The sequence below is a fragment of the Colossoma macropomum genome, unplaced genomic scaffold (assembly GCF_904425465.1).
Source record: "Colossoma macropomum unplaced genomic scaffold, Colossoma_macropomum, whole genome shotgun sequence".
Taxonomy (NCBI): Eukaryota; Metazoa; Chordata; class Actinopteri; order Characiformes; family Serrasalmidae; genus Colossoma; species Colossoma macropomum.
In genome coordinates, this window is record NW_023494809.1 from 28,452,180 (window position 1) to 28,478,327 (window position 26,148).

General features: G+C 39.2%; 1 protein-coding gene across 1 annotated transcript in view; it reads left to right on the plus strand.

Moving 5' to 3' along the window:
* vps41 (VPS41 subunit of HOPS complex) overlaps positions 1–26,148 on the plus strand; it is a 56,890-nt gene that overhangs the window by 12,823 nt on the left and 17,919 nt on the right. Inside the window, exons 4-15 of the mRNA XM_036558881.1 lie at positions 6,245–6,322; positions 6,796–6,870; positions 10,815–10,877; positions 13,333–13,398; positions 18,787–18,906; positions 20,380–20,526; positions 21,661–21,727; positions 21,838–21,935; positions 23,702–23,831; positions 25,364–25,479; positions 25,869–25,925; positions 26,042–26,103. Coding sequence (XP_036414774.1) covers positions 6,245–6,322; positions 6,796–6,870; positions 10,815–10,877; positions 13,333–13,398; positions 18,787–18,906; positions 20,380–20,526; positions 21,661–21,727; positions 21,838–21,935; positions 23,702–23,831; positions 25,364–25,479; positions 25,869–25,925; positions 26,042–26,103 — 1,079 coding nt within the window. The remainder of the gene's footprint in view (positions 1–6,244; positions 6,323–6,795; positions 6,871–10,814; positions 10,878–13,332; positions 13,399–18,786; positions 18,907–20,379; positions 20,527–21,660; positions 21,728–21,837; positions 21,936–23,701; positions 23,832–25,363; positions 25,480–25,868; positions 25,926–26,041; positions 26,104–26,148) is intronic.

A 26,148-nucleotide genomic window follows, 5' to 3' on the forward strand; every position in this document is an offset into this window, starting at 1 on the left:
ATGGACTGACCACCCCAGAGTCCAGACCTCAACACCACTGAATGTGATTACTTCAGAAAATGATCAACCAGCTTCTAAGACTGAACTTTGGAGGTGTGTCTGCAGATTCTTTGAGGAACTGTGAAATATTCTGTTTACTTGTTTTTGTTCTGATGCTGAGAACGAATAACTTTATGATTAATGAAGGGTGGTTTCTGACTATTGCAAGTTGTTTGTCCCTCAAGCTGAAAGTACATATCACTTTTTTAACCTCTTATGCTCGTGGGTGTATTTTGGTTTTTCCATCTGAATTTAGATGCCCAAATCGTGGCAAATTATTCAGTAACTGCATGAAATAACTGTAAATGTTTTTTTTTTTCTTTTGTAAAAGCTCCCCTTAAAATGAACAGAAAATGTGTTTTATGATCATAAACATAATTCTATATGCTTACAATTTACTGCTGAAAGCCAAAAATCTTAGACACTCTTTGTATTATTTTATAAAAGTGATGTTTACAGAGCAGATCACTGAAGAGACGCCATCTGTTTATAGTTTATAGCCCAGATTTGTGGAAAAATGGGTCGACTTTCGGTAGAAAAAAAAATAGTAGTTCAGCTTCTTTTATTATAAGGGTTTAAAATGACATCACCCATCTATTTGACTGGAAAGAAGACAGTTACAGCTCTCATACGACCCCCACCTTTAGAATGTAGCTTATGAAATCTGAATGTTAAGAAGTAAAGAATATGACGGTGCGTTTTGGAACCACCGGTGGTTTTGTGTTCCCCATTTTTGCAAAACTGAATTAACTGACCGCTCACCTGCTTAACTCTCCAGTATGCAGAGTTCCATTCACACAGTCATGCACACGCGCGCACCAGCCAGCGGCCACCACCCTTCTTTCATTTCCTTTTACACTTCCTCTCCCTTCAGAGTTGGACATCTTTTTTTTTTCCCTCTTTTTTTTTTCCCAGCGCTGGTTATTTTTTTATTGGCGGAGCGGTCTGCTCGGCCCGGCAAATCGTCATGGCAGCGAGTTCACTCATGCACGTCCGCTCTGGAGGAATAGTCATACCTAGTTATGTCTCCTCACCTGATGTTTTATTAACCGCTATTGATTTTTATTCTTTTTTTTTGCTCCTTTTCTCTTTTTCCCTGGGGACCCCTCCACTCCCACTCCCTTTCTTCTCTTCCGTCTTACCAACAAGGCAACACCACCAAAGGAAGAAGCATCGCCAGGCTGAATTTGCAATGAGAATCTTGTTTCTTCTCCGTTCCCTCTCTTTCTTCTCTTTGTTATTCTCTTATACGTGTGTTCCTGCATACCTTCTGCCACCTAGCACTGTTCCCTCACACACGCACACACACACACACACACACTCCAGTGAGCCTAATGTAGCCTCATATTTTAAGTGCCCCGAATCAGAATTTCATTTGAGCAATTCCATTTCGATAAATCCCTTTAAGAGGCGCTGCGGCTGCCGCGGCCCACCTCTTTTATTTATTTATTTTGCCTGATTTTATTTGGGGAGATTGCGGGGGGCTCTGTCGGACATGCTCCGCTGTGCCTGTAAATATAAGCATTTCATTATAGACTGCACTGAAGCATGGGACCACTCCGCGCGCCGCACGAGGGGGTGGTGTGTGCGTATGTGTGTGTGGACATTCAGTAGCCAGCGTGCGGAGGAGCCGTTGTGTTTTAACATGTTTCTCTGCGCTCGTCCTGCTGCTGTTCAGCCCTGCTGCGGCCCACGCTCCAAACAGAGATGGCGGTGGCCTCCCTGGTCTCAGTGTCCACAGTTTAGATCACATTGTCAGTACATTTGGGCTGAATCCCATTTCTTATTTTTACCGCAACCCCTTGTTTTCGAGTGTTATCTTACCCCTTGTTACAGGGTAGTGGTTGAAATCTTCCTTTACAAAATGGGACCCTCAAATAAAAAGAGCATTACTTCATTAACAGCTACTAGCGCTGCTCTGTAGGCGACCCTGCCAGTCTGCAGTGACAGCAGAGGAGGGTAAAGTTCAGCTCCTCACTGCTGGGCTTTAGTTACATTTAGGGCATCATATGCCTTCAAAGAGGGGGCAATTATTTATTATCACCCACCACTAATTCAGTGATATGAAGCTGAAGTCAGATATTCACCAGTTTCTTGTTCGAATTTTTCCGTTCCACCTTAAATGGCGCAGCAGTTACATTCTGGCGCTTTAGGCGTCAGAACTGCTGGACTATTTAAGGCGGAACTGAAAATTTAGCTAGCTAGCTATCGAGACATCAGTGTAGTACAAGAGAATATTTATGCTTGTTATGAAGAAAAAAAACATACATTGAAACGACATTAAACTAAGACAATACAGTGATTATTGTAATTTTTAACAGAGAAAATTCTCACATTTGTGGGTTTCTTTGGTCTCTTGTTCAGCCATCTTGCCGGTTTTTCTTTTTTTCTCATATCTCTCTGTTTGGAGTCTCTAAAAAACCTCCGTATGGAGGGCCATGTAGCTCTGACACTTCACCCTACTCCTCTATCTCAACAAGAATCGGGACACCCCACCCCTAGGAGTGAAAGCCCAGCCCCCCCCCTTTGTTTTTTTGCAAAGTGGTAGGGGCGAGGGGTGAAAGAGAATTGGGCCTTGGTCTAACGCTTGGCCAAATCATTTGAATACTGGAGTATTTGTTCGTTGCCTTGGTATTTGATTCTGTATTTAGTATTTGGAAGGTACTTTTCAAGCCTCAGAAAATGCAGCCTAAACTACAACACGTTTCATCACAGCTATTTCTTATTAGGGCTGGGTGTTAAAATTCAATACCTCTGTTATTAAATGGTGCGACAGAATTTTTCGATACTCCTTCTCGTTCGAATTTCAGTGCCCAAGTTGTTGTTCGTAGCATCCGTGAGCCAATAGGCATGTTTGTTTCAAAATCTAACTGCTGATTGGCTGTCTAAATTACATTTTGTATGCATGCTATTAACATCAGCTCTTCTTGATTAGTCTGTAATCCATTGGGGTCACTTAATATACCCACCTCTGGCACCTCACACTACTTCTAGTGTAAGCCACACCCTCTTTTGGTTTGTAATTAAAAATAAGGTATTGACAAAAAATTATCTTTCAGGAATTGGTATTGAAATTGAGGTATCAGTATAATATACCTCTCTAATATTTTCTAATTCCTAATTAATACCTTTCAAATGCCTTATTTTCCAGAAAGGTTTTATCGTGAGATCAGAGTCTGTAATTGCTTAACTAGCAGCCAATGCAAATACAATACAGGCCAAAACATTGGAAGCAACACTAACTTTGTGAAATTAAACATTAGCTATCATCACTCTGAGTGATGGGGGGGTGGGGGGCGGAGGAGGGACTCCCGGCCAGGGATAGCTTTGGCATCGCTGGAGATCAAACCCACAAGCTCCTGATTAGGGCTGGGCAATGTAACTTTTATCGTAATCGTGATAAATTAGGTCACATTATGCTTTTCTGAGTATATTATGAATATTCAGTAATTAAAAACACTTCCTAACTGCATGTTTAATTACAGAGAGCATAATTCATACAGTGTAATTGGATTTTGTGTAAAATGTTTGGTACAAATCATTGTATGTGTAGTTTTTGACAGTATTTTTAAATGTGGCACTTCTTTGTCTTTTCCAGTTTGATATTAGAGAAAAATATGTAAAATATGTATTGTGACAAATTGTGCATCATGAAAACTTCACATTTTGATGTTACATTTTTGCCACGTCGCCCACCTCTACTCCTGATAATAGGGCAAACGCTTTGATGTTTGTCCTAATCGGGAGTCCTGAAACATTCAGTTGTTTTTGTTTTTTAACAGATAACAGACAGTAAAATGTTTATTCGGTGCCGTAGCAGATACACTCCCAGAAATAAAGATATGAAGTCGACTGGGGCAGGACCCCTCTCGTCACTGAGGGTCGTCCCTTCAAGGGTCCATCTCAGTACCTTTAGTCAGGGAACATAACTGAACCATAATCCACTGAAATGATATGTTCTAAGCTGTACTGACTCCACACACCCCGTCTCGCCTCCAGGCTTTTATTTTACTGTTCTGTTTAAAACATTCGGTTATGAAAAGGTACAAATACGAACTTTTCACCTGGAAAAACGTATTTAAGGTTCACAATCAGACCTTAAAACCACTGTTGTAGCTTTGAGGGAACATTTACACTGTTTGTACCTCGAATGAAAAATATTCCTGCACAGAATCTTTATTTCTGACAGTGTAGTGTCCAGCACATTCCTCTGCAGAATGTATTACGGCTGCAGTCACGTTCACCTGACTTGCTTAACTGCTCGATGTTAGTAAATTAACAAAGAGAGTAGTAAGAGATCATCACTGCAAATCTTGTTTACTTCATTGATTATTGGCAAAGTGACTTCATTGTAAATTATGTTTGAAATTACTTTTTTTTTACGTCTATACTTTGGGTCTGTAGTTTACGGAGCCACTAAGGGGCCGTGGTAAAAAAAAAGAAAAAGTTAACGACGTTGCGTTCCCTCACAAACATTTTGCGTTCCCTCGCAAAAAATGCATTCCCTGGCTTAGTTTTGCATTACAGTGCAAACAGTTTGCATTCGCTTGCAAAAGCTGTGCTTTGCTGAAGCTCAGACATGAAGCAGCTCATTGAATTTTACGTTAATCTTGGATTGAAATATAAAGATGTGTCGCTTCTCAATATCAAACATGATTCTGCTGTTAGTGACACAAACTGAAACTGAGATTGAGGGTCCTCGTACAGTAAAAGCTACATTTACAGAGACTGCAGAGAACAATAGCTGAATAAACTCAGCACAGACTGGCGAAACTGGGAAAACAGCTCAAGGGCTCTGTAGTAGTTTGCCCAAAACAATTTTTTTTTTTTTTTTATGTCATTGGCTGTTCTTGCATTCAGGGCTCTGTTAATGAAGTTCAGCCGACAACAAGCCAACATGCTGACAACCTCGTCTTTCAGTGGAGGAAATCCGGTGGTCATTTGGCTGTTTTAAAATTCTGATTATGTTTTTAAATCCGATACATGATGTCAGTAAATGGGTGTAATTTAGCATCTTGTAACAAATGTTTTTTTTCATCTACAGTCCAGTTCAGTTGTTATCATGTCTTGAGTCTCTTATTAATTTTCCATATGTACAGTACTGGGCAAAAAAGATCATCCTTCGTTTATTTAATTTGTGGTAAAAACAGCTATTAAATACCAGTTATTAATTTTTTTTTCATCAAGGAAAAAAGCTGAATCATTTACCTTTCTTACAGCTTCTGTTCCTTTTGGGAGACTTACTTGTCAAAAAAATCTGCAGGGATATTTTTCCACACCTCCAAAGTTCAGTCTTAGAAGCTGGTTGATCATTTTCTGAAGTCATCAAACACATTCAGTGGTGTTGAGGTCTGGACTCTGGGGTGGTCAGTCCGTTGTTCAGCTTCTTTGTTTGATGTCTCCGTCTCCTTTTCTCAGTGAGGTTCTTCTTGACAGCTACACATCCTTTCAGACCCACAGCGCTGAGTGGTCTTCTCACAGTGGAAGGATGGACAGAAACACCTGTGGATGTTTTCAGATCTGAAGCAGCTTGATTTTCTCCTCTCTCTTTCTTCCGCTTTCTCCTTCCTTATGCAAGTGGAAGGAAGGTATTTCTCCTCAGATATACCTCTTTGAAAATATATAACTCATGTTTAATGGACAATTTGACTGAAAATTAGATGATTTTTAGATATTGCATGGTACTGTATCTGAATGGGGTCTTTCAGAAAATATTTAAAATATAAATTGAATTAGAATTGTAGTATAACAGGGTATTCGATATCTGATAGTAAGAGTGAGAGATTGGAACGAGCTAGCAAAATTAATTGTTTCAGATATTTCCCTAATTTTATGTGTTACACGTATTAGTCAAAATGCGTTTGTCTGCCTAGGCAGAGGGGATGATGGTTGCTGGGGAGGTTGGAGCATGTGATCCGCGCTGCATATATTATGTTGAGGTGTTTTGATATGTCGAAAAAATGCCATTTCACACTGGGGCGCTCTGATAAATAGGCTTTTCTGTCCTCCAGCAATTTCACACTTTTTTGCCCCTGAGGGGACAAGCCGGAGCCACACACACACAGACACACACACACACACTCCTATGCCTGGTAACGTACATTAATACCCCAGTACAGCAGTTTAAAGTTCAAATTCATGCCAAGTGTACAGTGGTTTTCTGCCTTATTCTGTATCTAACATCTTTTTTTTAAATGCCTTCCAGTTTCTGGCTCTGGGCACTCACTTCGGGAAGGTTTTCCTACTGGACGTTCAAGGAAACATCACCCAGAAGTATGAGATTGTGAGTAAACCAGGGTGCAATCATGCTCGTCCTTTAAAGAACAGAATATAGGAATGTTGTGAAAGTTAAGGTTGGGGCTGCACGGTACATCGCTTATTAATGGTTATCACAATATGAGCCTTTGAGTGCTGATATCTTAAAGGCTTGTCATATGTAAATAAACCTGTGATCAAATGACTGCATATTTTATCCCTGTGGGCATCCTGGCTAATTCTTACATGCCTCACATGAGTTTCTCTGAAGTCATAGAGGTGATCAGACAAGCTTAAATAACTATGCCAGTCTATGTCAGATTGATAGGTCAATCATACAGTTGTAATTTATTGTAAGCCTTATTAAATTGCAGTATGTAGCAATGTAATCATGCTGTGGTATTTTGTCCATATTATGGAGCCTTAGTGTGCACAAAAAAGTAAGATTTGCACAACATTTTTAGACTGTAAAATACCATGAACATGATGTCTGTCTCACAGAGTTCAGTGAAGATAAATCAGATCAGCCTGGATGAGAGCGGGGAGCATGTGGGAATCTGTTCAGAGGATGGAAAGGTAGGCCCTCTTCTCCACTCTGATTGGTCCAGGCGAGTCCGGAGCTAGCCTTGCTGATTCAAGCTTTCCACCAGACTCGGGGTTCCTAATCCCAGTGCTGGACACCCCACACTATGCCTGTTTTTGTGCTTTGTCTGAACTTGCATACATGATTGAACTCATTAGCTAACTAACATGCTCTTTATGGTCTGGGTCAGCTTGGGAACCCTTGCACTGGACCATACAGAGAGAGGGTCCTGTTTGGGCAGGAAGGAGCATTTTGTCCAGTCATGATGTTGTGGGGATATAAAGAGGCAGTGGAAATAAAATAAAAATAGGAGGTAAAAATGAGAAAAACAGAAAAGCCCCTTACTTAACCTTTACTTAAATGGTAAATATGTGTGAGTTTCACATGTACAGGATGATGATATGTATATGTGTGTGTGGGTATATGGGTCATTCTACAGAAACGTCCATTTTGTGTCACCCTAAACATGTTAGGGTTACAATTTATTTATATTTTAAAAATAAAACAATGTTATTTTAACAATTACACACTCTTTAGCCGTCAATTTTAACTGCAATAATCTATACATGACTATGAAATATATGAATTAAATGACAGAAAGAAAACAAACACCAAATAAATATTATAAAATATATAATGAAGGTTGTTGTCCCCAGGAGTCGTGTCACTGGTGTTACCACGTATCAAAAAATCTTTTATTTTGAAATAAAAGTCACACTGATGACATCACTTGACTTCCTTTCACCTGTTTTCTGAGGATCTATGAAGAAAAGCTCATGGTGAGTCCACTGTGTCTTTCAGTTACCAGAGATTTTCTCCTTTAGCTCATGATTTCATATGAAGCTTTTAGCTGAAGTCACTGGTGTGACCGACTTTATTCTGAGGTAATTGTGAAAAAATAGAATACAAATGGAATAAATTACATATTTTAGTGGATATTCCATGAGTGACAACATGTGGTTTGACGCTCTGTAGCAGCCATTTAGTAAAATGCATTGTTCATTAAAAATGTCTCTGGTGTTCCTTTATTATGTGTAACACCAATGAGGATCAGTAACACCAGTGACTCCTATGGAGAGATAGAAAAGTGGACATTTCTGTGGAATGACCCAGTTTGTCTTAATGTCAGTTAATGTCAACATATGGTAATGTGGTACTAAAAAAATTATATTTTTGTGGTATTTGTGACAAACCAGTGACAAAAAGTCAGATGAATTGACCCTAAAAAGATTCCAAAGCAGTAAATCCCAGGAATGCTGTGATCCAGACAGAATTTTGGAATTATTAGACCACAGTTGTTCAGTAAACGTGTCAATGTTAAATTTTTCTCAGAGAAAATGAAAGGTGGGCATCTTACAATGGGGGGCTTCTTCCCTCAAGCTACCCTAAAACTAAACTAGAGCTTTTCTACAAATGTGATCTTGACTAAAAGTATGAAATCTGCACTTTCGATGGCAGTAACTGCAGCATCTTCTTGACAGACAGGCGCAGTATCAACTTTACTAATCCTTGGCACAGGAACAAACATGAACATAGCAAACACGTTTTGTACCCATGTTAACAACATTTAAAATAAAACAGCCTCTCCTCGTCCACCCATCCGTGGTTTCCTTCACTTGCTGTTCTCCCTTATCTGCTCAGTGATCTGGACCCGGGCGTTAAACGGGGCTGCTCAGGCTAATCAGCACCACGGCGGGTGGCTTTCTTAGACTGATCTAAGAACAGATAGGCCCTCACGGCCAGCGCTTTCACAGCCAAACGAGATCTTTGTCGCGTGCGCTGTGCCTCTGCCAATTAAAATCGATGCGGCAGCCATTGTTCGCTCCCCAGAGGTGCTAATACCGGTCTCGCTTAGCCTCCACTCTGATAGCTGAGATATGTCAGACATGACACGCTTTTAGGAGGAAACGGCCCTGGAACCACATCTTAGAGCTTATTTGTTTATTTATTTATTTCATCCTATTTTAAAATTTGTTTAGCTTTGTGCTTCTTGAGATGTTGGGTAAAATCTCACTGTGTCTCAACAGGCGAGGAACGTCTTTAAAACTAGGGTCCGACAGATGTAGCGATTAACCAATAAAATCAGATGATATTAAAGGGTTGGACAGATTTTTAGGTATCAAAACATCTCAGTTCGATATTTATAAGTGGTTTGTTTTGTATACCGATTGCTGAAATCATATTATGGAAAAAGTGAATTTTCCTCACTTTATTAAAGTAAGAGTTTGATGTAGCTTCATCTTATTCAGTGTATGACAGTTGAGCCCCACCCATTTACGCTGAAGTTTAGCGATTTAGATTTGTAGGTAATAATAAAATAATCCTCCTTTACAGTAAAATAAAGCTCTGCTGATCGTTCAACACAGTTTAACAATAAATGGTCTTAAACACTGGAGTTAATGTAGCCTACAAAAGCTAATTCATCCTTTAAGCCTAAAATGCAAATCTTGCCTAGCTAGTGGCTGACAAAAAGGCGAAGAGAAAGATTTAAGATGGACATCGATGATTTGGAGACAGATGGACTTATTCGCATTTATAATCACTCCAGCTGGTTTCCTGATACGTTTAATCTGCAACAAGAAACTGACAAACACTAAAAAGTCACAATGCTGTAGTCAAATTCTCATTCACCAGCTTCTTGTTCAAATTTTCCCGTTCCACCTTAAACGGTGCAGCAGTTACATTCTGGTCCGTCGGGCACCATTTAAGGTGGAACGGAAAAACAAGAAGCTTGCGAATGAGAAGCGACTTCAGCCTCGTAAAAATATCAAACTTTGAGAGACATTTTACAGGAAACTGTTCTACTTTTGTGGAAAAGTTTCCTGCTGGAGATGCAAGAAAAGCGGCTAAAGCTGAGCTAAAGCTTAAAGCAGAGCAAAGTCTGTGTTTTCATATTTTTATTCTATACTACTACATTATCACATACTGAGACATATTTACAGCCAAGATGGTAAAACAGACATAAAGTGTTTGGCTGCTAAGGTGGTTTGATTTTTGTTGAAAGGACAAAATGGCTCTTCTTAACATTTGGCTCGCTGACCCCTGGGGTAGCCAATTAAAACAGAAGTTGTTTACATATATGACTTTTTAACCTCCCCAAAATGTTTTTGTGTTTAAAAAATTGACCAATAAAACTGCTAGGATTGCTGGAAGGCTCCACACCCAGCGCTGCAGTGTTTGTTATTGAAGACTTTGATTTTCTGCTGATTATTTAGGAAATTTGACCATTGAAAATGGACAACTGAATCAAGTTATGACAGTTCACAACTGACAAATGACAGTCAAATCAGTCAGTTCAGTCCTGTTTAAGTAAAACTGTTGGTGCATGTTTAATTTTTGATCTTATTAAATTATATCGGTTATGTCAAATCAGAATCAAGGGACCAAATGTTCATATTTGTCAGGGTTTATTCTCCTTATCAATAATAGTTTGCAGACAGCTGGCAAAGCAGGATTTGACGGGCAGAATTTCACAGTAATACAACAAAAACAGTACGGCACAGAGGTCAGCAGGCCCTACTGGCATGAAAGAGTTTTTATTCCTGCTCAACTTTCTTTTGAGATCTCATACTTTGTGTTGTTTTTTTTTGCCCAGCTCGGACAGGCAGGTGTAGGTGAATTGCTATGTTAAGGCTAGCTCGTAGCCGTCGGGGACTGCAGCAGAGGCAGAGATTAAGACTGCTCTATGAAGGCTTGGCAGGGCAGAGGGAGTTGACCTGTCCACTAATTGGGAGCCTAGCGGATGGTTAACTAGTCTGCCGACAGATGTGATGTTTCTGTGATGTCTGGCCCGGGTCGACCTGAAAAAAAGCCAAATAGATCTCAGCTTTGCAGTCATTTTAGCATTTTAGCTCTTAGCTGCTTTTCTTGGATATATTTTTTCACTTATTTTCTTTTTTTTTTCTTTCTTAACACCCTTTTATCCCTTGTCTCTCAGGTACAGGTATTTGGCCTCTACACCAGGGAGGGCTTCCACGAAAACTTTGACTGTCCCATCAAAGTAAGTTATTGCCGTTAACTCACTCACGGTTCCCCTGCCAACTTGTTGGCGATTGCCCTTTGAATTTGACTTCCTGTCAGAACAAGCACTATTGTTTCACTAAATAATGATTTCAGCCCCTCTGCAAGTTTTAATTGATTTCTCCTGGGTGTTCTTAGCTTGGATAACTCTCAGATATTGCTCATAGAGAGGGGTTCTATTGAGGCTAATACTGCAGACACAGACAGGCAAGCAGTGGCTCACAGTAAACTGAAGCCAAACCCTGCAGTAATGTCTGTTGGTAAGTAAATGGGACTGTGAGGATCAATATCTAACCTTAAAATCTCCAAAGTCAATCTGTGTCTTGAACACATTAAGTAGGGGTGGGACGGTTGTCGGATTTAGTGATATAGCGTACATATCATCCATACCATATTGATATTCCTATAAAACTATAAACGAATCCATTTAAAATTGGATAATGATAAACAAGTACAATTACCACCCATTTTCACAGTAACAATCAAATGCTATTTCTGTCTGTTTTAGAGCTCCCTCAGTTAAACTATGCATTTTTTTCTTCAGTGCTGAACTACACCGATCAGGCATAACATCATGACCACCTCCTTGTTTCTACTCTCATTGTCCATTTTATCAGCTCCACTTACTATATAGGTGCACTTTGTAGTTCTACAGTTACAGACTGTAGTCCATCTGCTTCTCTGTGCACTTTGTTAGCCCCCTTTTACCCTGTTCTTCAGTGGTCAGGACCCCCATGGACCCTCACAGAGCAGGTACTGTTTGGGCGGTGGGTCATTCTCAGCACTGCAGTAACACTGACGTGGTGGTGGTGTGTTAGTGTGTGTTGTGCTGGTGTGAGTGGATCAGACACAGCAGTGCTGCTAGAGTTTTTAAACACCTCAGTATCACTGCTGGACTGAGAATAGTCCACCAACCAAAAATATCCAGCCAACAGCGTCCTGTGACCACTGATGAAGGACTAGAGGATGACCAGCACAAACTGTGCAGCAGCAGATGAGCTATCGTCTCTGACTTTACATCTACAGGGTGGACTGACAAGGTAGGAGTGTCTAATAGAGTGGACAGTGAGTGGACACAGTGTTTAAAAACTCCAGCAGCACTGCTGTGTCTGATCCACTCGTACCAGCACAACACACACTAACACACCACCACCACGTCAGTGTTACTGCAGTGCTGAGAATGATCCACCATCCAAATAGTATCTGCTCTGTGAGGGTCCATGGGGGTCCTGACCACTGAAGAACACTTTTCAGTTTTTGACATGATTTGAAAATGCCTGTTGCCCTTTACATTCTGTGTAAATGTTATGATGAGTGGACCAAAATAAATGGCCCAAGATTACTTGGAAAAAAGTCTGGTTCCATTAACTTACATTAAAAGTAAAGTAGGTTTTTTTCCTTCTCCTGTAAAGTCATCATTTTGGAGATACGAGGTTTTGTTCCAACAACAGCACCATCAGCATGTTGATTTTGTTGACGTTGGTACATTCTCTACAGATAACGTGCTTCTACACATTGTAATACCCAATTACTGTTTATTTGCTGAATTTAACATACAGGAAAAACAATAAAATGTAAAACATGGCCTCTGCAAAAGTCATGACCCATTTGATATTTTTTGATTTATTTTTTTCCAATATGTCAAAGCAAATAAAAAGGAATTAAGCACTAAAATTTGCGGGGAATGTTGTATTTGAGTTTGTTCCATGTAGAGGATGTGTTAAATTCTTTTCACTTACGGATGCAATGCACAGTTTGCCTTTGTGTGCGGAGAATTCAATGTTGGATTCACTAAGAATGCAATGCATCACACCTCTTCGTAGCATTTTGCGTGGCCCTCCGTCATGGGCACATGCATTATTGGGCGCTCAGCGCATAGACATCGCATTTAGTCTTGTGTGTTAGTTACGTACATAACGTGCAGACAGGATGAGCCCAATTTGCTTCTGAAACTGCTGCAAGTACTGGCTCAGCACATCAGACCCACAGTTGAATCACTTAATATTTTTATTTATTGATTTAATTATTTATTTGGTCACACTTTATTTAGATGGTCCCATATAGATGCTCTACAGAGACCTAAATCAGTTACACACTTTCTGGTGATGTTCAGTTGGTTATCAACAACATTATGGTTAGGGTCAGGGTTAGGAGTAGATGTAAGTTTTACCTTGAAGTTAAGGTGAGGGTTAGGTTTAGGTTTAGGTTTAGATTTAATAAATTCTTTCACACTAAACTTGAAGTTCAGTTGAATTTAATGGATATTTAGTTGATTGTTACTTAAAGATATACTGAGCATTTACAAAAAATCTACAGTGGACCATCCAAATAAAGTGTTACCATTTATTTATTTTTAATTTATTCATTTATTTATGTCGTTTGGTTATAAAATGTAACTGATTGCAATCTTTTGTGTACTTCTCCTTTTGATCCAGGTGGTGGCGCTACATCCTCAGTTCAGCAAGTCAAACAACAAGCAGTTCGTAACTGGAGGAAACAAGGTGAGCGACACAGGAAAAAAAGCTACAGACTGAACACTATTCATTCGGTGAGCTGACCTCCCTGTAATTCCTACTGAATTTGAGCAGGTCATTTCTATGGACTTGATGCTCAAACAAACACCTTTTCTTTCACAGCAATCACATTTTCTTTCGGCTGCAGCGCTCCAAATGCACCTTTTCGCCTTTTTTCAGGACACCACCGTCTCTGACTCTTTGAGTTTTTAGCAGCGGCACTTCATCTGAAGCGTTTGAAAGGGGGTGGCGGCTCTTTGCGTTTCTTAGCAGTGAACCCTGCAGCTTCTGTAGCTCCGGTTGTTGGGGCTAAAACACACTTTCCATCTTGGCCTTGTATCAGGGTCAGAGAGAGAGAGAGAGAGAGAGAGAGAGAGAGAGAGAGAGAGAGAGAGAGAGAGAGAGAGAGAGAGAGAGAGAGAGAGAGAGAGAGAGAGAGAGCAAGAGCAAGAAAGAGGTCCATTTTCTCAAAGTGTTGTTCACCAGGAGAGGTGTTGTCTCCCCCACGCGCAACAAATAACAGTCATTACCCAGAGTGCCATAGTGTCTGGAACATGTAGAACACGCGGACTAAACACATACGCGCTCATTTTTCAGAGGACGCCACAGTAGCCAGGGATGAATACAAGGACTGTATCTTTCTAGCAGCTTGCAGAACAGACCTTAAAAAATAAGTTAAATAACTTAAAAATAATCTTAAAAAAATATAAAAATAAGGTTTACATATTGCATCTTAAATTTATCAGCACGTCACTTTTCTGCACCACCTTTCTTACAATACAAATTACACTTTAAATGGAGGGATTTACAGTCGTCTGCAAAAGTTTGAACCCTCCCGATCAAATTACATGTTTTGTTGATTTTCTACACGTTTAAATATGGCATTTTCTTGCACATTTTATTGCACAATTATTTATTTATTTATTTATTTATTTATTATTTATTTTCTTATTTTTTTAATGCTTTCAATTATTACTTAATGATTAATTATTATTTATTACTTATTATTTATTATTATTTTTTTTTCTGTGTTGAAAACATTGGGGAAAAAATTGAACATAAAATCGAAATGTTATGTGCCATAACATTCACACAGAACACATTTTGTTATTGTTTTTTCTAATATGTTCATCAAACAGTAATTGTGCATTAAAAGAACAAAAAAAACAAAAAAAACACCCAAAACACAACACATGTACTTTGTCAGGGGTGCCAAAACATTTACATACAACATTAAACTCTGAAGAAGCAACTTGAAGAGACAAAATGCTGTATGAAGATGAATTTGGTTGTGGGAGGAAAATATGATGCAAACCCATCTTTAGTAACTAAGTAATCTTTGCTTAAATATGAACATGACAGGAAATATTTTTGAGATGATTTCACACAGAACACATTTGAGATGATCATCCCCCCCCAGTTTAATCGTGGCCAGTTCCCACCTGCTAGCTGGGTCTTTCCATATCACACAATACTACCAAGCAGGGAAGGTGACGGCTCCAGCATGTCACTGCTGTCGGAGCAAAACCTCGTATCTCTGAAAAGGCAACTTTACAGGAGAAGGGAAAACATTCTTAACTGTTAATGGAAGTGAATGGAGAAACATTTTTTCCCAAGTAATTTTGAACCATTTCTGTCGGTTCCTTCATTGTGAAATTCTGACACAACATAAAGGGCAACTGCCTTTTTCAGATTATGTAAAAAACGGAAAAGCGCCAAAAATGGAGATACAAGTTTTTATTCCGACAACAGCGATATGCTTCTTCTATGATGTGACACACGACCACATCTTTTTAAACTACTGCTAATGCAACGTCTTTGGACAGCTCAACACGCTTGGAGGAGAACACTAACTGCTAATTCTGTTAAACAAGCTAACATCACGCTGAGTGATGGGGGGAGAGAGAGGACCGTCCTGCCCACCCAGAGACTGAGTGAGGCCGGTTATGTTGTCCATGCCATAGATGACCATGGCGTCAAACTCACGATCTTCTGATGTCGGCGCTGCGCTTTGCTTTTAAAACTATTTTGTTATAAAATTCATGTATTTCCTCGCCACCCTGCGTGCTTTCCTCTATAAACCGGTTACACATCTCCGCATGCCGCAGTCTGAGAAGTAATTAAATGGTTTTGTCCAGTCTAACTGGAGCTGGAGTGTGTGTTGGAGTTCGCTGCCTTTGGCTTCCCCCTCCGCTGATTTCCTCCTGTTTCCCCGGCTTAAGATCCCCATAATGCAGCCTTGCCATGAAAATCAATACGGCTTCCACTGAAGACACATCTTGTCAAAGGCAATTCAATTCTGTCTGCTCCGCTCCTGGAGTGTCATCTCCTATTGCTGAGCCGTGATCTGTTAACGTAGCCAAAAGTGCGGAATCGGAGCCACATTGAACAGTCTTTTCTTTCTGTCATCTCTGAATTCAGTCAGGTCAGGTCAGGGTGTTTGTGTGTGTGAGTGTGAAACCACTTTCTGCTTTCAGCTGGAGTGGCTAGGAAACTGCAGCATGTCTGTTACTTTTTCTATATACTGTAATTTTCATGTGGATTGCCATCACATGTAGACAGATACTGTAAAACCTTCCCCGTTAAGGTTATAAATGTTTATATAAAGTTTGTTCCTTGTCATAAAGCAGTATAGCTAGTCCAGGGTTCTGACACTGGTCTGAATTAAATGTTGATACCTTACAGTGTCCTGAGATTGCGTCATGTCGGAGAGCACCACGGCACAGCGTCACAGTTTCTCCTGGACCCTTTTCGTGCACCGCGAAAAATGGTATCTTGTTTAGTGAAATGAGCTTAAATCTAGTCGACGTATCTAATATTTCTCATTTTGAGATGGTTGTGCACTTATTATAGGATTATTTAACTTATTTCTAGACATTTACTTGTTTTAGGTAATTTTATTTAGTAAAATTATCTCACTATATTGGCAGATAACTGTGCTTGCGTTTTAAGAAATGTGCTTGAAACCAGAAAAATTATCTGCCACTTTAGTGAGATCATTTTTACTTCATAAAATCACCTAAAATAAGTATGTAATGTCTAGAAATAGGAAATATTAGATATATCGACTAGATTTAGGATCATTTCACTTGACAAGATGCTGTTTTTTTGCAGTGTGGTCCTTGGCATGCTGTGTCAGTGTCAATGGCATGCTGAGTTTGCATTGCTCTGGATAGATAGGTAGGTAGGTAGGTAGGTAGGTAGGTAGGTAGGTAGGTAGACACTTTATTGATCCCGAAGGAAAGTCAGCAGCCAGTAGCGATCACACAACACAGGACAGTTATAATAATAAGGGTGAAACAATATAAAAAGAAGAATAAATAAATAAAAAAAAAAGATCTACAGGCATATATACAAATAGCAATATACAAAAATCTGCAATAAGATCTATAACCTGAGATATAGAAGGCAGTGCAGTAATGACTGTACAAGGAGGCGCAGGTAACAGCATATAATGACAATACTGAATGAATATGTGCAGATATTGGTACTGAAATAAAGTGTCCAGATGTGCAAGATGAGAATTGGACAAAATGCACAAAATTTGAGGTGTTTTTATCTGTGCTGTACTTTTATTTTTTTTTATTTTGTATTTTTATAAGTAACAGTCTGTCTTACAGTGTCAGAAACCAATAAAGGAACTCTATTTGCACTTAACATGGTTTGAAGCCACGTGGGATTATTTATGCATGCGGTTTGCATTTTGCTGATTAATGTGTTACTTTTAGCTGCATGAGCCTCAAAGTTCAGTGGCAAAATTTAAGAAACAAATACATCTTGGCTAATAGGCTATATTAGGCCTAAATGGATAAACTATTCCTTTACAGTGACGTAAAGGAAGATTATAACGTCAAGGGTTAATGTGTCTTTATATGCTTCATTCAGGACATACTCTCTTTATCCAACACCAGCCTAAACCGTCGCCATACACACGGCAGCTGGTTGCAGATCAGCACCAAAGAACAGCTATGACTACACACGAACTGAGAGCTGTGTGGTGGTACTCTGTATTCTGCTGCCATCTGCTGGTGTAAACTAGAACACTGGGTATTGAGGAACCTGTTAATAGCACTGCCTGTTATAATAAACCATTGTAGAGCAATTTAGTTAAAGATAAATTTACCAGAATCTGAAAGATGATGCTTCTGTTTATATAAAATTATACATGCAACTGTTTTAATTGATTTTAGTTAACTTTTAATATGATTTTTGATAATGTTTTAGCTATTGTTTCCCTTTTATATTTTTTTAAATTAATTTTGTTATTGCTAATTTATTGTTTTACATCTTCTGTTTCTTTATTTATTTTATGTTTTTTTTATTTATTTTGTTTATCTATTATTTATTAAGTTACTACATTGTTGTAATTTTAATGGTTTATTTTTGTTTTGTTTTTTTTACTATTATATTCCCTATTATGATTGTTATTATTAATTTTTCAGCATTTGATGTTTTTACTATCCGACTTCGCAATCCCTGATTTTTGTATTGGCCCAGCTACAGTGTTTATGAGAGTCTCTCCTAGTGTACTCAGAGCTTAAGTAAAGGTTGATTGATTGATTTGATTAATTGATATGCAACAGTTTAACCCAACCCCCCGATCAAATTGCATGTTTTGTTAACTTAAATATGTTATTTTTCTGCTAATTTTTCATTCAGTTTCTATTTATTTGCTAAGTTTAACATGGGGGGGTGAAACAGCACAAAATGTGTCATAACTTTTGCACAGTTTTATTTTTATTCCCAACATGGTAAATTCAGTAAACAAGCAGTAATTGTGCATTAAAATGTGCAGAACTGTGTTCTCTGTAGAGGGTGTGTTAACTTATTTTCACTTACAAAATCTACAAAATGTGTAATTTGACCAGGGGCGCCTAAACTTTTCTATATGACTGTATTTAATACACAAATAATTAAGACATTTAATTGTGTCTGGAATGGTGACATTCGCATCTTGAAGCAGATAAGTTGACCAAAAATCCTATACATAGATAAATACTGTGTATTATTTATCCATAAATAACTTCTTATCGTCACTTTTATATGTGAAATATATAATACGACAACCTAAAGTACCTCATGTGGTCTAGTTTTGAATCTGTGTGTATATATATATATATATATATATATATATATATATATATATATATATATTGAATATTTACATTTGCATTGTGTAAGTTACTGTATTGTATTATCTGTATTGTTTTATTACAGTATATAAAATAGCAAAAATGATTGTGAAAAGTCTTGAATGGGAGAGGTCGGTATATCTGCTTTGTGGTTTAAACAGCTTTTCTTATGCAAGATATTCTACCTTCTGTTTATTTTATCATAACTTCATTCAACAGTGGTGTGTTTCTCTTTCTCGTCTAGTTGCTGCTGTACGAGAGAAACTGGCTGAACCGCTGGAAGACGTCCACTCTGCACGAGGGCGAGGGCACCATCACCAATGTCAAATGGAGGGCCAACCTCATCGCCTGGGCAAACAGTGTGGTACGTCTAAACTTCATAAAGAGGGAGGAATTTCACACATGGTGTAGTCAGAGCAGTTGTTAATAAACCCACCGCAGCGGTTCAAGTATATAATCCTGCAGGCTGGACCGATTCCACACAGGTTGGTCGTAACTCCAATTGGGGTTGTGGTGTGTTAAAAGCTTTGTTGTTGGTCCAAAACAAATGTATGCAAACAGACCTAACTCCTGTAAGCTTTATGACGTTTTGTGCATAACTTGTTAAAAACTCAGTGCTTGGCTCCTGAGTGGCGCAACCACAGGACGGGCATAACATTATGACCACCTCCTTGTTTCTATGCTCATTGTCCATTTTATCAGCTCCACTTACTATCTGTTGCCCCCTTTTACCCTGTTCTTCAGTGCTCAGGACCCCCATGGACCCTCACAGAGCAGGTACTATTTGGGTGGTGGATCATTCTCAGCACTGCAGTAACACTGACGTGGTGGTGGTGTGTTAGTGTGTGTTGTGCTGGTACGAGTGGATCAGACACAGCAGTGCTGCTGGAGTTTTTAAACACTGTGTCCACTCACTGTCCACTCTATTAGACACTCCTACCTTGTCAGTCCACCTTGTAGATGTAAAGTCAGGGACGATAGCTGTGTTGGTCATCCTCTAGTCCTTCATCAGTGGTCACAGGACGCTGTTGGCTGGATATTTTTGGTTGGTTGTCTATTCTCAGTCCAGCAGTGACACTGAGGTGTTTAAAAACTCCAGCAGCACAGCTGTGTCTGATCCACTCATACCAGCACAACACACACTAACACACCACCACCACGTCAGTGTTACTGCAGTGCTGAGAATGATCCACCACCCAAATACTACCTGCTCTGTGAGGGTCTATGGGGGTCCTGACCACTGAAGAACAGGGTAAAAGGGGGCTAACAAAGTGCACAGAGAAGCAGATGGACTACAGTCTGTAACTGTAGAACTACAAAGTGCACCTATATAGTAAGTGGAGCTGATAAAATGGACAATGAGCGTAGAAACAAGGAGGTGGTCATAATGTTATGCCTGATCTGTGTATGTTCAGTGTTCGTTTGTTGCCCAGCAGTACGTGGTTCGCTGTTTTTCTCATAAAACCGACAAAACCCTGTCGTGGTAAAGCGGCACTGACATCATTAATAGGCTGGCGGTGCACGTCAGGCTGAGAGTGCATGTCTGCAGCCAGAGCTTTCTCGCGTATTCCCTTAGTGTAGCTAGTTTTACAGAGCCAGACGTGCTGGATGTGTTTACCAGATCTACTCTTTTGACCAATTTGCACCACGCATATATACACTGCATTACATTTTATGAATCTGTACCTTTTTGCAGCATCATATTAGCAGATTTGCTTGCCATTTCTTGCTGAAACCACTCTGTAAGTTCCTAGTTTAACACTTCATATTATTAGATTTCTGTGTTGGGGTGAAAACATTCAGGTTAGAGCTGTTTTTTCCTCTCTTCTCTTCTCAGGGGGTGAAGATCTACGACATCAGCAGTAAGCAGCGCATCACCAATGTGTTGCGAGACAATACGAGTCTAAGGCCTGATATGTACCCCTGCAGCCTCTGCTGGAAAGATAACACTACACTCATCATTGGCTGGGGATCTTCTGTAAAGGTGAGTTCAACTTAAAGGGACACTCGCTATATCTGTGGTAAACATGCCTACTCAGCCCTACAGCGGTGCCACAGTAGTCGCTAGAGCGAAATTCTCTGGTTTAAAGACTTGTAAACCCCTCATTTTGTGATATATCTTAATACTGGAAGGACCTGTTAAGTATAAACGCTCTTGGGAGGATACTTTGGTGAGCTGTTAGAATTTTTCCTTTTCTCTGCTGGCTGGTTAATGCAGAAGGAAGCCAGTTAGCTAACATTACTGCTAGGAGGCCAAATGCTGTCTATATGCATTAGCTTCTACGTCAGTGGTGTTTTACAGTCAGGAATTCTTTATCACAGTGGGGAGATTCCCAGCAGTTGTAGTGTGTAATTTTTTTTTTACTTTATACTATTATTTCCTTATTTAAATGTAGCTCAGTCCTGTCATTAGTATACAGTCACTGACATGTCAACACCTTGTACCTTCATTAGGTACATTACATTTTTCTTTTTTAATTTTTCTTTTCTTTATTTATTTTTTTTACATTATTTGAAAATGGTGGCTGGAAGTTAGAGAAGCCCATTTCTGCCAGGCAGAGGAGAAAAGGGCCTAGTCTGTGTCTTTCAGCAGCAGTCAAAATTTTGACTTCATATCAAAATAATGACACATTTTCTTGAAATATTGCCGTATTACCTAAAAATAATGACTTGTTTTCTTGATATTTGTTAAGATAAAATTCTGATGTACCCAAAATAATGAATAATTAAACTTAAGTAATGATTTTGAGATACAAAATCATTATTTTGACCTAGTATGTCATTATTTTGAGAGAAAAGTCAGAGTTTCAAGAAAACGAGTCATTATTTTAAGATACTACATTGTTATTTCAGCACAGTGCATCAATATTTCGAGAAAATAAGTCCTTTTGAGACACAGACAGTAGTAGTATGTAGTAGTATATTTGCCTAGCAGGAATGAGTTTTCATGAAAAATAGTCCAAAATTACCTGATATAAAATCTCATTACATTGGCATTAAAAGAACATTTATTTTCTTCTCCTGTAAAGTTACTATATTGGAGGTTATAACCGTGATTTCTAAAAGAGGGGATGAGTGATGATGTCATAGATTTTAAGTGAATCTGTTTCTGTTTCAGATGTGTGTCGTCAAGGAGCGTGACCCTACGGAGATCAGAGATTTACCCAGCCGCTATGTCGAGATTGGTATTTCCATAGTGCCTCATAGTGCCATAATAACAAAATGCCATAGACAGGTCACTGTTTAACCTTTCAGTATTTATTGATCTGAGTCTTTTTGCTCTGGTCTCTTGCAGTGTCGGCGTTCGAAACAGAGTTTTTTATCAGTGGACTGGCTCCTCTAGCTGATCAGCTCGTTACTCTTTACTTTGTTAAAGAGAATTCTGAGCACATGGTATGATTCCCCGCTCTGAAGTCTAGATGTACTGCACACAATCTTAGCTGATCAAGCCGATTAAGGACTACTAATAATAAGTACCTGATGAGCTGGAGAAGATATAAAAAAGTATAAAAACATTTTTGAATGTACAGTGCTGTGCAAAAGTCAGAGACCACTGTTAATTTAGTTAATATCCTGTCAAAATGACCATTTAATACAAGTTATCCATTTCAGTATCAGAAAAAAAGCAAAAAAAAACACATATTTAACAGAAAATTACACAAAAGACTCAAAAATTGAATATAATATCAGATGTTTTAGTGTTCAGTGTGTCGCTTTCCCCTTTATTCCAGCTTCCATTCTTTTCAGGAGACTCACTTTCAGTTCAAAGAATCTGCAGACACACCTCCAAAGTTCAGTCTTAGAAGCTGGTTGATCATTTTCTGAAGTAATCAAACACATTCAGTGGTGTTGAGGTCTGGACTCTGGGGTGGTCAGTCCATCGTTCAGCTTCTTTGTTTGATGTGTCCGTCTCCTTTTCTCAGTGAGGTTCTTCTTGATCAGCTACACATCCTTTCAGACCCACAGCGCTGAGTGGTCTTCTCACAGTGGAAGGATGGACAGAAACACCTGTGGATGTTTTCAGATCTTCAGCAGCTTGATTTTCTCCTCTCTCTCAGAGATGAAAGCCTGCCAAGTCTGCACGGGTGTCAGTTTCATAATATGTTTTAATTATACACGTTAATTATTTCATTAATGAAATTTATTTTCATTATAAACACGTTAACGCTCTCAATTGATCTGGAAACCTTAACACGGTGATTGTTTTTTAAAATGCAAATTAATCATATTACCCAGTTTGACCCCAACTTCCTCCCGTAATTCCCGTGTGGATTTACTGAAGGGCACAAACATAGATAACACGATGACCGAGGAAACGTTCCCTGGTGTGCTGAACGGCAAGTTTCGTTTTAAACAGCCTCCAAGTGGAAGTTTAGATAAAAGTAAAGTTCCATCTGGAGCTGGATGAATAAACGTCACCACTATAGGAACAGATAGCGCTCGCCATATGATCGTGTAACAAGGAATCTACCATTTGAGCATATATACAGCCTGTACAGAGCACGTTATACAGAGGGTCATCACAGTGGCTATCCGCTCAGCGGGTTTGTCAGTGTTTAGCCAAGTGTCGTAAAATAGTTGGACATTTCAGTACAGTCCTGCAAACACAGCAGAGCTGAAAGTTCAGCCTCTCATGGTCAAGAAGAGGAGACACTCGTCCAGCGTGCGCCCACCTGCTGGAATTCAAATCTTGAAATGATAAAGAGGGTCCAACACAACAAAGACCCACTGAAGGCAACGCTGGCACAGCAGAAGCACAGTTTAGCCACGCCTTTCACTGCCATGCAATTCATCAATTCTTTTACTTGTTTTATCTCCCCCCAAAATACAAGTAAATACTATTTAAACCTCATGATTAATCGTGATTAATCACAACCTATTACTGTGATTAATTTTGTTAGTTTTTATAGTCATTTGACACCACTAGTTTCAATAATTTGTTGAATTAAAGTTTTAAAAAAAACCTTTTCACTTTTTTTCTTTTGACTTTCCCTTTATTCATGCACATGGACTATTTTACATCTGATCTGCTCAGAAATATCTCTTAAAAATGAATGACTCGTAGTCAAAGGTCATTTTGATCAGAAATTGAATTAAGGGTTGTCTCTGACTTCTGTACAGTACTTTACACAGAGTTTAACTGAGTGTGTCTGTCACAGGAGGAGGAGTTCAGAGCACGGCCACGCTTGGACATCATTCAGCCGTTGCCAGAGAGCTGTGAGGAGATTTCGTCTGATGCTCTGACCGTTCGCAACTTTCAGGAGAACGAGTGCCGTGACTACAGACTGGGTAACAAAACGCTGAGGGAGAGAAAATGAATTAAATTTTTGGACATTAAACTTATCTACACCTCATCCACATCTCAACAGACTCACTCTGATCTCACTGCACCTTCAATCTAGCAAATCTGTACTTAGACATATAGATTGACATCTTGTGCATCTTCTATCCATATCTTGTGTAAGCTGGAAGGTTTCTATATCAATACTCTATCCCCTGCATCTCGTTTATTTATCTACCTCAGACTCACTGCACATACGGAAATGTGTACAACAGTACATATAGTTTTATTTCATAACTTATTACTGTACAACTGTTCATTGGAAATACTAGTGTATATTGTGTATATGTATATAAACCCATCAGGCATAACATTATGACCACCTCCTTGTTTCTGCGCTCATTGTCCATTTTATCAGCTCCACTTACTATATAGGTGCACTTTGTAGTTCTACAGTTACAGACTGTAGTCCATCTGTTTCTCTGATACTTTGTTAGCCCCCTTTTACCCTGTTCTTCAGTGCTCAGGACCCCCATGGACCCTCACAGAGCAGGTACTATTTGGGTGGTGGATCATTTTCAGCACTGCAGTAACACTGACGTGGTGGTGGTGTGTTAGTGTGTGTTGTGCTGGTACGAGTGGATCAGACACAGCAGTGCTGCTGGAGTTTTTAAACACTGTGTCCACTCACTGTCCACTCTATTAGACACTCCTACCTTGTCGGTCCACCTTGTAGATGTAAAGTCAGAGACGATAGCTCATCTGCTGCTGCACAGTTTGTGTTGGTCATCCTTTAGTTCTTCATCAGTGGTCACAGGACGCTGCCCACAGGACGCTGTTGGCTGGATATTTTTGGTTGGTGGACTATTCTCAGTCCAGCAGTGACACTGAGGTGTTTAAAAACTCCAGCAGCACTGCTGTGTCTGATCCACTCACACCAGCACAACACAGACTCAGACCAACAGTGTTACTGCAGTGCTGAGAATGATCCACCACCCAAATAATACCTGCTCTGTGAGGGTCCATGGGTGTCCTGACCACTGAAGAACAGGGTAAAAGGGGGCTAACAAAGTATCAGAGAAACAGATGGACTACAGTCTGTAACTGTAGAACTACAAAGTGCACCTATATAGTAAGTGGAGCTGATAAAATGGACAATGAGCGTAGAAACAAGGAGGTGGTCATAATGTTATGCCTGATCGGTGTATTTAGAGTCTGTGTGTGTGTGTGTGTGTGTGTGTGTGTGTGTGTGTGTGTGTGTGTGTGTGTATATCTTTTTTCTTATATATATATTTTTTTGTATTTAAATTCTACAAGGGGGCTACGCACCTAAGATTTTCACTCACCTTCGCACCTGTGTAAATGTGATGTGACAGTAAACGTGATTTGATTTGCATAGAGAAAGGCCTTGTTGTCTACTACTTTGATTGAACAGCCCATATTGTACCTTTTAATTGTGTATTTAGGCTTCCTCTATGAATCAGGTCTGGTGAAATGTCCTAGAGGAGTTAAATGGGGTCTAAATGTTTCTTGTCTATAGAGCACTCTGAGGGAGAGTCTCTGTTCTACATCATCAGCCCTAAAGACATTGTGGTGGCTAAAGAACGAGACCAGGATGACCATATCGACTGGCTGCTTGACAAGAAGAAATATGAGGTCAGTGTGTACCACTGTTAGCCTTATATAACTCTTGGACATCACAGTTTTGAGATTATTATGCTATTTTAGACTGATTAGATTATATAAGAGCATCACTGAACTTTTCTGAGAGATGTGCAGATTGTAGGCAAGGCAAGTTTATTTATATAGCACCTATATGCAGTGCTGTCATTCAAAGTGTTTTACAAATGAGAAAATACAGTGTCGTTAAAAAAAAAAGTAAATGAGAGTAGAAATTAAAAACATGATTAAAACAATAGATTTAAAAGGAAAAAAATCATTAAACATCTAATTAGAAATTAAATGAGGATAGTTAAAAATTAGGTTAGTTAAATTCGGATTAAAAAAACATAATTAAAGATCGTTGATGTCTGAATTTGTTCCAGGAGGCACTGATGGCAGCTGAGATCAGCTTCAAGAACATCAAGAGGCATGATGTTCAGGTACAGACTGTTTGATTGAAGGTTCTAAAGTGTTCATTTTTGAAGTACATAACTTTTATAATCTTTCGAACAATCTGGAATGTGTTGTTCTTATTGAACGTCTTCTGTATGAGCAGAAAATCGGGATGGCCTACATCAATCACCTGGTGGAGAAGAAGGACTATGACACAGCAGCTAGGTACTGGAACAGCTTGTATTGCATTTAAAGGTTAAATGTTGGGTG